At 39.9% G+C, this 14771-nt stretch overlaps 1 protein-coding gene across 3 annotated transcripts in view; it reads right to left on the bottom strand.

Moving 5' to 3' along the window:
- Positions 1 to 525: 525 nt before the first annotated feature.
- stox2b (storkhead box 2b) overlaps positions 526 to 14771 on the bottom strand; it is a 35769-nt gene continuing 21523 nt past the window's right edge. For all 3 annotated transcript variants that reach the window (XM_060887076.1, XM_060887077.1, XM_060887078.1), the window contains exons 2-4: positions 11896 to 12048; positions 7168 to 9427; positions 526 to 1999 (exon numbers count right to left, since the gene is read on the bottom strand). In XM_060887076.1, the coding sequence (XP_060743059.1) occupies positions 1810 to 1999; positions 7168 to 9427; positions 11896 to 12048 (2603 nt within the window). In that variant the 3' untranslated portion in view covers positions 526 to 1809. The remainder of the gene's footprint in view (positions 2000 to 7167; positions 9428 to 11895; positions 12049 to 14771) is intronic.

The following is a 14771-nucleotide window of genomic DNA, read 5'->3' as shown; positions in this document are numbered from 1 at the left end:
ACTGCCAGAGAAGTCAGTGTGGCCTGTGTGGAAATCCCTGAAAGAAATAGTGCAGCAGGGGGAGGAGAGAGGCAAGACATAAAAAACCCTAGTCAGTAAAAACATGTTTGGTGTCCTGTTTTTTTTTTAGTTTTTTATACTAAAGCTTTGAGGCACAATAAGAGCACACAAAGCAAATAGAAGCTACACTGAAGAAAAAAAAAAAAAGAATTTTAGTTCAATTTTTTTTTTCAAGCCACAAGCATCGGTTTTCTCAGACCATCCCATAATAATCAACCTTAATGTTGATACAATCGCTGTCCATCAAGACAAATCTAGACTTACATAATCTTTCTTTTAATACAAAGCACTCATTTATAGTCCACATACTGTGAGTGATCAATAAACATGTCCTTAAACACAAAAAGTGTAGACTTGTTTCCCCCCCTCCCCCCCTACTATTTAAGTGCAATACTCTGTGCGAGTAAGTCGTACTACAAACGCTCACACTCGTTCGTTTCGCTTGTATCGTATACAAACATCTGATGTTCCTCTTACGTACAAGTTTACTATCTGAGACGAAGTGCTAAGGAAGAAAATGGCTGCAGAGTCTGTCTTTAGCTCCTTGCTTTCCTACTTTTGTCCATTTGTATAGCTGACAGTGTGTCATACAGTGTCAGAAACCACGTTTGACATGAAATCCTGAACAACTCGACACCATTAGCTACTTTAGCCTGGAGTGTAATACCTAAAAGCAAGCGTTAAGACACCAAACAAGTCTCGACTGAACGGATGAATTGGGGTAAGCTGAGGAAAAGCGTACAAGCCGGAGAAAAGAAATTGTGTCAAATGAAACAGGAATGTAAGATAAAGGGAGTTGTGTAGCTATACAAAGTAGATGATTAAGGAGTTTTGCATTCAAGCCTTTGATCACACACAATTGTAAATTCGATTTCTAGCACTTGTAGCATTAGCACCTTCACCATCTGTCTTGGCTCAGAAAGCGCACATAGCTCAGTCACTGTTGTAACCGTGTCACTGTTAGCCATTGTACAAGTGTGGAGGTAGCTGTGTGTGTGTGTGTGTGTGTGTGTGTGTGTGTGTGTGTGTGTGTGTGTGTGGTTTTTATTTTTCTTCTGTCGTCTTGTTCTGTAGTTCAGAGCACCGGGATTTAAATAGAAAATTGACCAGAAAAACAGCTGATGGGGAGGATCTATATTTCTGTCCTGTCCAAGCTACAGAGCCAAGAAACGAATAGCACCTGTTGTATCAAAATTCATATGAATTTATGTTTTTTTTTTCTCCTGGATGTGTATGTATGAAAATATTCCTTTTGTTTTCCCCCAAATGATCACAATTCAGCTATAAACACAAGGCGTTTTTGTAAAGCCAATAGTTGACCAAGGCGTCGGAAAGGGATCCGGATTGTGAATGGCGCTGAGAAAACCGGTCTCTAGAGCAGGTGCACAGAAACATCTGGAAAGATCTCCCTCTGCACAGAACAAGATGTGGAAATATGATTGACCTGAGAGTAGAGAACCAACACTGAACCCGGTAGAGAACAAGTAGTCAGATGCAAATCTGAAAGGTTACGGAGACCCGTAGCTCCTTAGATCAATAGATTTAAATTAAATAATGAGAGCAGTTTCGTACAACAAACAGCATCAGTCTGGCTTATGAAGAGCGTATGTGAGTTTTTTAAACCAATCCCAAGGTACCTAAAATAAAGTTTTAATGTGTGTGAGTGTGTGTGTAGTGTTTTTAATTCATTGGACACTGCTTCAGTGCATTTAATGAGTCGTTTTTTTCCTCCGTGCTCCAGTTCCTCGTCTACACGCTGGTAATAGAGGCCTGTTTCTCTGGACGAGCGGCAGGAGGCTCGGGAACGGGCCGGAAAGAGGGGACGTGGTACGGAGGCGGAGGTCTCTTGGTGCCCATGTGCCTGGGACTCAGAGCCATGTTGTGCCGCCGATTATTGTCCACATTGCTTGACGTGTTGGAAGCGAGGCTCTCGCGAGTGCTGGGGCCCAGAGAGAGAAAGAGAAAGAAGAAAAAGAAGAAGAAGAGAAAGAAAGAGAAAGCAAAGGTGTTACGGTGGAGAAAAGATGACTGGGGTTAAATAGTAAAGGAGTGATAATGGGGAGCTGTGGAAAAGCAAAAGGAAAATGAACAGAAATGGAGCTGACAGGAAAAAAAAAACAGTATCATGACAGTGTGGTCATATTTTTATTTCTTTTTTCCAGAAAAGGTATTTTATATATTTGGGAAGTATATGGATTGCGTGAGGAGTAAAAACATGCATCTATATCTTACACATATAGATGTGTTATCTTAAATTTTACACCACGCTTGTTCAAAGCTATTTCATAAACGAATTGCTTCGCACAGACTGAAGCATTTCATATAAATATACGGATCAATTTGGAGATGTATTTTAACTTACAGCAAAGAAAAGTAGCTAAATAGATAGATCAGCAAATCATCTCGCGAAACTCGAGATCCCGAAACTCAAGATCTCTGCATCTGGTGGTGTCTGGTGGCCAATTTGTTCGGTAGATGTTTAGAAGAAGCTACAAAAACACTACCACACTCCACAGCTCAACATGGGCATAAGAACAAAGTAAAGACTTGTAGGAACAAACAAGACCCAAGTAGAAATGAATACAATTCCATTTGTAGGACATCTGGTTAAAATGTGCATCAGAAAGCATCTACACATGCGTTAGAAAGAGACGTAACCTGGAGCGAGCCACGTCAGAGACGTGAGAGAAGAGTTTTGGTATGACAGATTTGTTACTGTTGGATGTTAAAGCTAAAAGAAAGTCTCAAAAAGCATGCTTTCAAACCAAAACCAATGACAGAAAAGGAATTTGTCAAGCAAAATTCTGAAATAAATAAATAATTAAATAAACACCACTGAGTGGTGGTTGTCAAGTATGCGAACTGATTTCAATCCAGCTTATTAAAGGCACATGACACAATCGAGATGCATCAAAGGACCAGATGTGCACTCGGTCTTGTTGAGTAAACTGAAATCAAAATTCGTAGTAGATTTCATCTAAAATGGCTGCATTCAGACCTGAATTTTTACATGACATACGTCTTTGATGTAAATAGGGTTTCTCCTAATAAACCTGTAATAACCCAATTTTTTTTCTGCTATGCCGTACATAGACGTCGATGTGGGACCCGACCCAAAAGGCTCCTGGTTCCTATAAGAAAACTGTGACCAAAATGCCAACCAGGATTTAGGACTCTACAAACTGATTAATTCCACATAATTTTCATGATCTCTGGAAAACAAGGTTTTAGAACCACACCAAAAGAATTACAATAAAAATAAATAATAATAAAAAACACGTCGACTTTAGGGTGAGAACTCGTGTCTTCAGTCGAACCTCACACCACCTGGAACCAATTAGTGTGGTTTGAATTGAGCACATCCAATTATTTAAGAAAGAAAGACAGAAAGAAAGACAGAAGGAGAGAATGGAAAAACTCAACGAACATCATGTTCTGATTCACTGCTCGAGAACCGAGAACCTCAAATCACAACATAAAACGGTTGGAAAGTTCGATAATTGAGGTTGGATGCTTTAGTGGTTTTAACTGCACATTCTGTATAATGTGAGTGCGGGATTTTAAGGAACAACTTTTTCTACAGTTTGGTTTTTGTTTGTTCGTACTGAAACCGAAAAAAAAACAAAAACATTGATGTGGAAGGAGCAGCCATTTTCTTAACATGGAACCTGACACATACAAACTGAATGCTTCATGTTTGAAATCCTGCTCTTGGAAACTGTTTGTTGTAGTTTTTTTGGGCAGGATTTAGATCTCACATCTAACACTTGGGTGAAGTCAAGCCAAATAAGACAAATGGGAAAATTAGGTTAAATTTCCAGCTCTACTTTGTTGGGTTTTTTTTTGTTTTGGTAAATCTCAACACAACACAATCAAGTGGGAATGAATACAAGGTGAAACACACACAAACACACGACAGGGAAATAAATACAGCCAACGGAATACAACGTGAAAAACACAGCTTTGTTTAATCCATAAAAACAATTCACATAATTAATAAAAAAAAAAAATAAAAATAAAAAAAAGACACAAAGGGCACATTTTTGCTTCCGTGAATGTCTGAAATGTCCAGCTTTTCTGAAGCTATACAGCTTCTTGCCAGCACTCCAAATGTACTATTTGTACTATTGCTGATGTAATACTCTCACCTTTTGTACCATAATCAATTTTCAACCTAGAAAGGTGCATATAACATATCTTTAAATTCCCTAAAAGATGGCTTGAAAGTTCGAATGTGATTCTGTTGTTCTTTTCTGAGATGCAGGGTTTCCTTTCAAAACAGGAAGTCAACACCATCAGAGTGATGGTGTATTGTGTGTGTTGCTTGGTGTGTTTAAGGACCACCACACCCCTTACAGAATCTAACAAACCTGACAGTAGCCTTATTGAACTCGCTTATAGAAGGCTGCTGCCTTCACCCATGCCTTTTAACTTTAACAAGATCGATATCCTAACAAGATGTAGAACCAATGAGCTACTTCTGTAGAGCAGAATTTTAATACAGAGCTTTTAACTGGAAGGCTACAAGACTAGTTATCGTGTTCCAAGAACCAACATTAATACACAGTTGATATTAATGATGCCATTAAAGCAAGAATACACACAACACTAAAGTTACGATTTTGATTTCAGGGCCATTTGAAAGCTTTACATACAAAAAAAAGGTGATTACAGTATTTTAAAGTTACACTGTACCCTTATAATAAGGTATTACATCTAAGAACATTAGCCCAGAGACAAGGTAAGGTACAGTTTTTTTGGTGAGTACAGGGAGTTCCCAAGCAAAAGCAATGGTGCTAAGTTACTAACCTCTTGTGCTATTCTCTCACAAATTCAATTTAATATATAAAACAGGATGAAAAATACAGATTAATTAACTTCCCAGCAGAGGCACGTAAATCGGACCTGTCCTACTGTATAGAACACGTTATTAAAATTTAGTTTCAAACACTTTACATCCCAAATTTTTTTTTTGTTTTTTTTTTTGTTTTTTGTTTTTTTGCTCACGTCTAAACACAGCTATTGGACTGTAATGTGGGAATATGCAGGCTGTAGTGTGACAGCTTTCAGACATCGGGGAGGCAGTGCCGCAAATAAAAAGGATGTACTGTCAAGACTGGGGGGCGAGTACACAAACTCAGGACTAATTCAGAGTTGCAATGTGTGCTCAAGGCATTAATACTGTGCTAGAATTCATGCACCTTAGTGCAAAGTTGTCAAATCCATAAAAACATACAATCCAACTCAATATCAAGCTTTACATTACTTGAATTCAGGTTTGTGTGGCGCAGGGAAAACTCACAGCTATGCAGGACAATAACTTGAGAAACCCTGCTTTAGGACATGAAACTTTAGAGATTATAAATACTCGGGTACAGTAGTATGTCTGTCCATCGCCAAATTGCAAGTGTTTATTGTTGAACTGTAATATATTGTTTCTGCCTGTAAGAGCACACAATGCAACCAAACCACAATAAACTGAGAGAAATACAAACAACATTCAATGTACACCCTGATAACAACGATCAACGGTACACACTTTAAAAACAAACAAAAAAACCTACAACGTAAACAAACAGGAAATGCAAGACAAATAATTATTCAGCTAAAAAGTGTAAACACTTCCAAAACAAAATTGGTAGAGGTAAAGATGTAGTACCTATTCAAAGGGAATTTAAGTCATGTCACATTTTAACCATCAAATAAAATTAGATTACAACTGTGAGCTAAACAATTAGGTAGGTTTATAGTTTATTGTTATTTTGTGAGCAAATGTTGGAATGCTGAAAAACAGGACGTTTGGCAACCATTGCATTAATGACCTCAGGATACATTGCTATCCTTTTGACTTAATATTTTGTGTCCTAAATAGAAAAATGCTAGTGACAATAGAGCTGCACAGTCGGTCATCCTCATGAGCATTGTGACTTAATACAAATTATATACACACTTGGACCAGGTGAGTGAAATGTGGCGTACCAAGTGCAACAAATAGTACTTTTCCACTGGACAGTTCGGTAAGACACCATACTGTTATTAATGAAAATCTAGAAATAGCTGTATGCTTATACAAGGTGTTCTTGTATGTGTGCATATGTTATTGTGTAGCTGCATCTGCATCATGCATCACGTTATAGGATGCATGGATAAAGTAATGACCATTACCACTCTGGACATTAGTTTCATAACAGCACTTGCTAATGTGTTTAAGTTCTCTAATACCACAGCAAATGACGAAGAATGACAAGTCATACTTTTTATCATTTTATATGTCGTTCTGTTGTTCCCTCAATAGCTTCAAGTTTTCTATTGACGTTAAAAAAAATATACTTTCCCAAGTTTTAAAGGCTTTACTGTTCAGCTGTTTAATTTTTGACACTGGAGACTCCTTCCGAAACTTCTTTAATGCGGAGCACCATATGAGGCCCTGTATAAAATTGTTACTATAAGCACAATAAAGTACTAGCATATTAATTTGAACCTGTTATTTGCCTCGTAGCTGGAGTTACTGTCAGAGCTTGTTACAGAGAATTAATCAACACATTCCGACCAATCATAATCGAGAATTCAACGGCACTGTGGTATAATGTACTGTACTGTACAGCGCCATACACTGGAAAAGTACAAGAGAAGTTGCTGGTGTGCAGAATTGTTTTTTTTCAATGACGAATTATTGCTTTTGTGCAAACATTATACATGTATGGTGGATTTTCTTCAGTCAGAAACCCCTGCTCAAATGACCTCCATGTGCCTATCTGTACTGGCTTACCTGTAATATTTTGTATATGTGGCTATTTCATATTTGTGCCACAGCTACATTAGTGAAGACAATTTATTTCACAGTAGTATTAATCTCATTCACAGAGGTTGTTACCACTGAAACAGCAAAAAATGTGAACTTCCTGGAGTAATGCTAATATTTTATAGAATATATGTCAAGGTTTTTTCTATTTAAAAAAAAAAAGTTCATGGTGAGTAAAAAATGTGCTGAAGTACACTGACACTTTGTCTATTCACAGAATAGCGTACTGCTCCAGTTCAAGCAGGAGAACTACTCTGGCATCCAAACAAGAGTAGGAAACCCAATACTGGACCTGAGTGCCTTACCGTGGGGAATTAAATCCACTGTCCACAGTCACACTGCTGGAGTCCATGCTGTCCAGACGTGTGGAGTGGGCCGACTTCTGGCTGTTGCTGCTCTCGCCTTCTTTGGGACTGAGAAAGGTGAGGTTCTTTTCAAACTTGCGCTGGAGATCTCGCTCCTTCTCCCGATCCAGAAGCCACTTCATCGTCCCACCACCTTCCAGAACTTTCTCCTCCACTTTGTTCTTATGGCTGGTGTCCTCAGATTCGTCGTCTGATACGTTGTAGTAGTCAAAAGAAGTTTCCATGCACGATGCCTGATGCTCTTGAGCAGAGGATGATGGTACAGACAATGGAAGAGGATCCTCGAAGTGTTCCTGGTTCTCCAGGACTTCCACGGACTTTGAGTGTGGAGATTTGCGCATCGTACCTGGCCTGGAGAAACTGCTTTCCACATAGTCCACAGGTTTAAACAAAGTCTCTTGGTTGTAAACCTCTGCCATTTTGTCCAAGTCACCTGAGTCACTGTTGTGCTGGTGCATCAAGCGTCCATTGGGCAAAGGCTCTGGCATCTGGTTTGACGCAGATAATGCTATACTGTTCTGTCCCAATGTGGAATCATCATTATACTCTACAGGGTGAGGTGAGGTCAGAATTGGAGCTGTACGTTCAGAAGGAATCCCTTTCCAAACGCCATCTGTAAATTCATGGCTGGATTTTACCAGAGATGACGGAGCAGAGTAGGATGCCTCACTCACCGCTGTATGCTGGAAATAGTCATCCACGGGTGTTTTTAGGGAGCAGGCCTTAAGCTCAGTAAAGGCCGTTAAACAGTCTTTGCTTTTACTCTTCTCCAGCGTTCTACAGTGCATGGCATCCTCAGGGGCTCCCCTCCCAACATCAGGCACACAAATGTCAGAGTTTAACCTAGCAGCAGAGTGCATAGCACGAGAGTAGTGGCTCTTCTTGGCAGATGCCCTCAAAGTCCCATCATCTGTGTAATACCGATTACGATCATCTGGACTGCACTCAAAATCATCAACAGTGCCCAAGAATGGTCCTCCTAGAGGGCCCTTGGAATTGTCCATGGAGCGTGACCTCTCTTTAGCCTTGTCTGACCTTTCATTCCGAGATTTCCGTTCCTGGGTGTGGCTGTGGCTGCGATGGACTTTGGAATGTGACTGTGCCCTGGATGGTTCCGGAAAGGGCATCTCTGTCCTTCTCTTGGCAAGCTCTCCTGATACATCCCACTCCGGTGCTGTAGTGAAGTGTGACTCCACAATGTTTGGGTTGCTATGCACCATGTATTTTCCCCTGTTCCTCTCCATGGACATCATAGTCTCTCTTGGAGAACGCACCAGAGAGGAGCTGTAGAACCTGTAGTCCCGGTCATAAGATATATCCAGATTGGAGCCTTCAGAGCGTTCCCCTCTAGAGGCACGTGTTTTGCTGTGGGATCGTGAGGATTTGCCCTGTTGGGCCTTGCGATGACTGCGGCTGCGTTTGCTGCGAGTGCTCTGTTGAGCCGATGAGTTAGCTTTGCTTCTCTGAGCCTTCTCCTCCTCTAGCCTCTTCATCACGGCTGTATGCCGGGCCAGATTCTCAACCGTCAGGTCTGGGTTGATGCGTCGAATAATCTCCATCTCTACATCTCGTGGGACAGTGCTAGGTGTCTCCTCATCCCTTAAAGGCCACTCCTCAGGAGGAAACTGGGCAGAAAATGTTGCAAGATGCTTCGACTTGTCCTTCTTGAAGCTCAGCCGGAAAAGCTTCAGGCCAAACTTCTTTGATTGCTTCTCACTGCCACCTCCGCTGCTACTCCCATCCCTTTGCCTGTTGTTGCTACCTTCTGTCTTGAAAGCAAAGCTGAGTGCACTTTTGTTCTTTTCTGAGGACTGGTGAGGAGGAGGAGACACTGGATGTTGTGGCTCCTTGTGCTCCTTAGACCTTCTCTGCAATGTGGAGTTGTGCGTATTGGGCATATCCTCCCGATAGCCATCGCTGTAGGGGTCAATATGGTTCTTATGGTGTGATCGTTCCCTGACACAACCTGAGGCAGAGGGTGTCATAGTGCTAGAGGGAGGAGAAGAACATGGCTGCATACCCCCTGGTATCCTCTCATCCAGATGATACCACTTGCTATTGGTGTGAATGAGGGAGGGTGTTATGAAGTATGTCTGTGGGGTAACAATGAAATAGCCCTCTGGGGTTGGATAAATCTTGCGCTCCCGGACCAGCATGTTGAGGGTATGTCGCAGGACCTCAAGGCTTGGAGTTGGGACTCCTGAGGAAACATACCAAGCAGGTTAAAAGATCTACCTCTAATAATGACACAGACATGAACTGAGAGTCATAATACAATAACGAAATAGCCACAAGGAACAAATAACATTACGAATAACAACTCTAAATGGCATAAAGGAATTGATATACTGACTATGTGATTTGATCAGAGGCTGCTGACATTTGTCTAAAGCATATATACATATGGGTGAGAAATTCAAAGGAAAAATGGCATTATGCCAATCCTAAGCCATAATTATCCGAATATATCAAATCTATTTTAATGCCATTAAAAAAATCTCCATTCATTATTACAACCATCTCATTTAGTGTTCCAATAAATGGGTGGATTCTGACACACTATGTAGATACAACACTGCCAGGTCTGCCCTCGCTGTCTGGTTCATTCCTTTCAGAGCGTCACTTCACGCACATAATGTCCTTGCCCTTACCCTCTGTTACATCATTGAGCCCTTAACGCCAGTCTGGCATGATGCAACATTTTTGACTACAGAAATATGCATGAGGCAATTATGGCATTAAAGGTACACATGCTGAAGAGGGGAGACACCGGGAAAATGTGTCTCTTTTTTTGTACACAAATAAAGATGCAAAGGCATGTGTTGATGTAATCTTTGTGAAAGTGCACCTGTTTGTAATAGTTGCCTTTCGCTGAATACCTTTCAAAGGTATATTACCAATAAGAACTGTGGGGATTTCTTTTTTGACCACAAAATCCTCAATTCCATGTGGTAGAAAAGTACAAGACATGACAGATATAAAAAAAATCAGTCCTTCTGGTGTACCACATCTGTTTGTTACAAACTGGTGTAAACATCCCCAGACAGCCCCAGTGCTTGCAGACAAACTTGGTAAAACAGGACTCGAACCATTCCATGACTCAATTCATGGATGTGTATATGCAATAATGGAAATCATTCACCCTATCATCAAGAGACTGCAGCCATGCCAAAGTTGTCCATTGCCAGAAGTCCAAAAGAGCAAAACTGGCGATACACTCTCCCCTGTCAATCACTGCAACACTAGTGTCAAAGTGTTTGTGTGCCCATCTAGGGTTCCTCCAAGTGCTAGCCATCACCCTGTCTGCCTGGATGATATTAAATAAAACAGAGAGAGCTGGCTAATAAATGGAAATTGGAAAAATGACCACATTGGAAGAAAATGGGTAAAATAGAATTGGAAGTTAACAGGCTCCACCATCTATGGAGGTCTCTAAAATCCAGTATAAGGAGCCTTTATGTGTTACGTATACATTATAGTACAATGAAATCCTTCTATTCGTATAATCACAGCTTGTTGGGGTGTTGGGATTAAAGCACAGGGTCAGCTATGATCCTGCGTTTGGACCACTTGGTGATAAGGTTAAGGGTCTTGCTCAGTGGGAGCTTATTGATGCTGGGGCTTAAACTACGGCCTTCTGATGAGTACTTTTGGAGCCATTAACCACTAAGCTAACACTTCCATAAATCTCAATTCATCTTAATATATCACTTAGCACAAAACACTGGTTGAATTACTAAGCAAATTGCAACATCTTCAGTAAAGTACTCCAGACTACCGCTAATGTCTAAAGGCTTATATAAAATGTATAGCACAGCGCATACTCAATAATGTGACAATGCTTATGTTAGTGACTCTAGAGGATAGCAGTGACTTAGTGCACATTCCACACAATTCATTTTACTCTCGCACACCGTGCGCAATGCTTGTATCTGTTCTCTATAAATCTGAGTTATGTGCCTCACATGGTTTGTGGCGTTTCAATGCTGTAATTCTTCTGTCAGAGACTCGCAGTGTTGTGGAACATAATGGGAGTCTAGTGCATGGAAATCACATCTTATTGACCGTTTCTCACCTTATCGTTGAGTTGCAGCTAAAGAAAAATAAGCTTTCATGATCCTGGCAACTGAAACAGAACCTTATATGTAGTCTTGTAGAAGGAATCTTTCAATATATAAATACAGATATTATTCTTTGAGATCTACGTACAAATAATTTGAAAAATATTTCCCTTCCTGTATAGAGTCTTCCTTATTCATTTGATTGTTTGTAATCACAGTTATATTATATTATTATTATGCATAAAACTCATTGGAACATCCTGGCTAAAGCTGTATACAGTGACAAGTATATATATATATTTTTTAGTTTGATGGATTACATGCTAACTGTAATCAAAAATAAAATCTAGTAAATTGTGGTGAAGAAAGCAACGAATACAGCAAGTATACATAAATGCCATTTAGGAAAGTGTAAATTATGTAGATAATGGAAAATGCACAAAGCCTAATTTAGTGCCCATGTGGACAGGCTAACGCTGGGATATTAACAATGCCAATACAACAGTCATATAACCAATCAAATAAAGTGACTAGGCAACTGTACTTAACAGTGATTCTGATTAGTGTCATTTACAGTTTATGAACTTTATGTAATGTAAAGTAAAACCTGGGAAGCATGTAGAGAGATGCTCGATGAGGGTTTCCTGTGTGACGGTCTTGCGTGCAGAGTTCATGGCCGAGATGGCCAGGCACAGGATGTCCCCCAGCGGGATGAACTGGGACTGACTGATAGGAGACATGCTGATCGGAGACACATCACCTGCAGGACAAGAAGGCAAAGTGCAGAGGATTAAGTTAAGGGTTGCTGAGGTAGCACTGCATTGATTACATAAGGATGTATGAATAGAAGAAGCACTACAAAGAAAATCTGGAAAAAGTGGCTTTTGCGGTAATAAACAGCTTTGAGGAGAACAAGTTCAAATGCACTTACATTTAATTCAGAAGAACTTAAACACCATTCTTGAACACCATGAGAAAAAAAAAAGAATTTATCGCCTATGGTCGGTTTGTGTTCAGCTCAAAAGCCTATGGTGCCCAGTGACCACAGAAATACCGCATGACCAAGTGTGCAATGAGTCCATGGAAGAAAAAACGGGAGAAATAACATCAGAAAGCTGGCTGCTTATGATGAAAATGTACAGCTTGTCCAGTCTGGTTAAACAAATGTTTTGCACTGAATAATAAATCCCCAATTACTAAACAATGACTAAATGAACAAAATGAATAAGGGGTGAATGAGTCATGGCTGCACATGCTGTCTAACTCACCAGTGGTACATTGTGTATAGACTCTGTTTATCAACCAAACATTTTTTCCCACCGTGGGTTATGAGTCATATTGGCAAAAATCACAGAATCATTGTCATGACTAAGTGTGCAAACTTTAAAAAGGCTCTCTTAGCCTCGTTGTCCATATCGTCAAATAGTTCAAAATATCCATTTGTTGAAGATAACAAAGTGCTGATCTTCCACATACATATACACTGCTCTAGGTTTTGTGCATTCTACCAAGTGATCGTGTCACCACACACTTTTAGTTAGGTCATTCTGCGGCTCAAACCTTTCCCCCATCAATGATGTACTAATCAGCATGTCATTGTACATGTTAGTGCACTACCAATGCTCCTATTACTAGGATAGGCTGTAAAGGAACCCAATTAATGCAATACAAAAGCTTCACATAGTGGTCACTTACTAGATGCTTACTGAACACCTCCAACTAGATTTGCACATTTCACTCATTCAGTAGCTTTATTCTGGGCTCCAATGCAGGTAATTAAGATAGCAACAGGTAAATAATGCCTGGCACACACAGCTGAGGTGTTAGTTAACTCAGGTGTTGAGTATACGAGTGAATCTTTTCACACAGGTGAAGTAACAGAACTGCCAAGTTTAAGCACTCTATTGGCCAAAGAAGAGAAAAGCTAAGCCGATTAGCGTGAAAAGCCCACGTTATCAGAGAACACACAGAGCTCCTGTTATGACCAAGTGATCTGTAATGGTAATGGTCTAATAAAAACAACAACAATATTGTTACTTAAACTAGAAGGGTGCACATCATTCTAACAGTGAAACTAGGAGAAAGACGATTTTGTTTAGCATTTATGGAAGGCGTCTCAGGGGTTAGCATTCTGTTTTCATGGGGTTTTTTTTGCCACAAGAAAATCTTAAAGACGGAGACGTTTGTGTCTTGTGGTTTCACAGTAACGTGACAAACTGTGCTTTTCCTTCAAGATAGAAGAAAGCGAGGCTACAACATGTGGTAACAGGAGCCTCATTTTGTAGTTGCGCCACAACATTAGAAGTAACTAAAAATGGATTTTAAAAAAAAATCATGTAAATCATGGGCTATTCTTTAAGGTTTAAAATATGTCAGAAATGCTGGTTGTGGTATAAGAGGAGTAAAACCTCATCACCATCAATGACAATTTTTATACAAGTATATCCCAAGTGTTGTATAACTTGCATAAATAAATATCTGTTATTTTTGCACAGACTCTAGATTACTGGTGTCCAAATGTGTCGTAACATCAAGTTAAAAAAAATTCAAGCATTTATTTTATGAAATAGTAGAATGTCAGAGAATTAGGTACAAGCAAATGATCTGAAAATAAAGCTTAATGGTTTAAAAGACATAATTACTCGAAGGAATGTCCAACATCCATCCAACCTCCAGAGAAAAAGATCTATTCAGAAGCTGCTCAGGTCAATGAAAAATCCCTGGCAACACTACTTGGTGCAGGGTTTCTGGATGTTCTGAAATATAATCCTTTCCCCTTAATAAAAGGTGGCTTTTATTCCCAGCTTAAAAACTGAACAAAAAAGGAAATGTAACATTATGAAGGTGCTGTGACTTTAGAAATGTCACTAAAGTTGAATGAAAACGAATTAGAAAAAAAAATAATCCGGTTTGCTTCATTTACACATCCGTGCAATCAGGAGGATATCAACTATAACAAGGGAGGAAAAGTTATTTATTCAAACTAGTGAGAAAAATAAACTTTGACTGTGATGGTGACAAATACGTCGTCTCACGATTGCACTGCTCTGTGATGTAAGAGACAAACTTCTCCGTCTGCACTCTTGCGTCATCGTTTTCGTTCTCATTTCCTGAACTGAAGGATTTAGCCTAGAACCTGGAGCTTTATCGGCTTTCACGCACAGACGAAGAACATGAAACGTACATCAAACATCAAAACAGCTCTGTTTTAATCCAACGCGCTACGATTTATCGCCGCCAGCACAACTTATGAATCTTTTTCCGTAACTTCTAGCTGTTGTGGTTACAATGCAGGTGGATTTACCCAGTATTTATTATCAGAAAGGTATTGAATAGAAAGGAACACCAGTATACGTAAACCACCAGATTTGCACTGACACGATGTTCATTCCATAAGTCTAGACTCCTCAACACAGACACGTCCACCTTCCAGCTCCATTACGACTCTATAAAGACTCATTTACTACACTGTCATCCTGCACA

This window comes from Tachysurus vachellii, chromosome 14 (assembly GCF_030014155.1).
Source record: "Tachysurus vachellii isolate PV-2020 chromosome 14, HZAU_Pvac_v1, whole genome shotgun sequence".
Taxonomy (NCBI): domain Eukaryota; kingdom Metazoa; phylum Chordata; class Actinopteri; order Siluriformes; family Bagridae; genus Tachysurus; species Tachysurus vachellii.
Note: the sequence above shows the minus strand (reverse complement) of the source record. Positions and strands in the feature narration are given on the sequence as shown.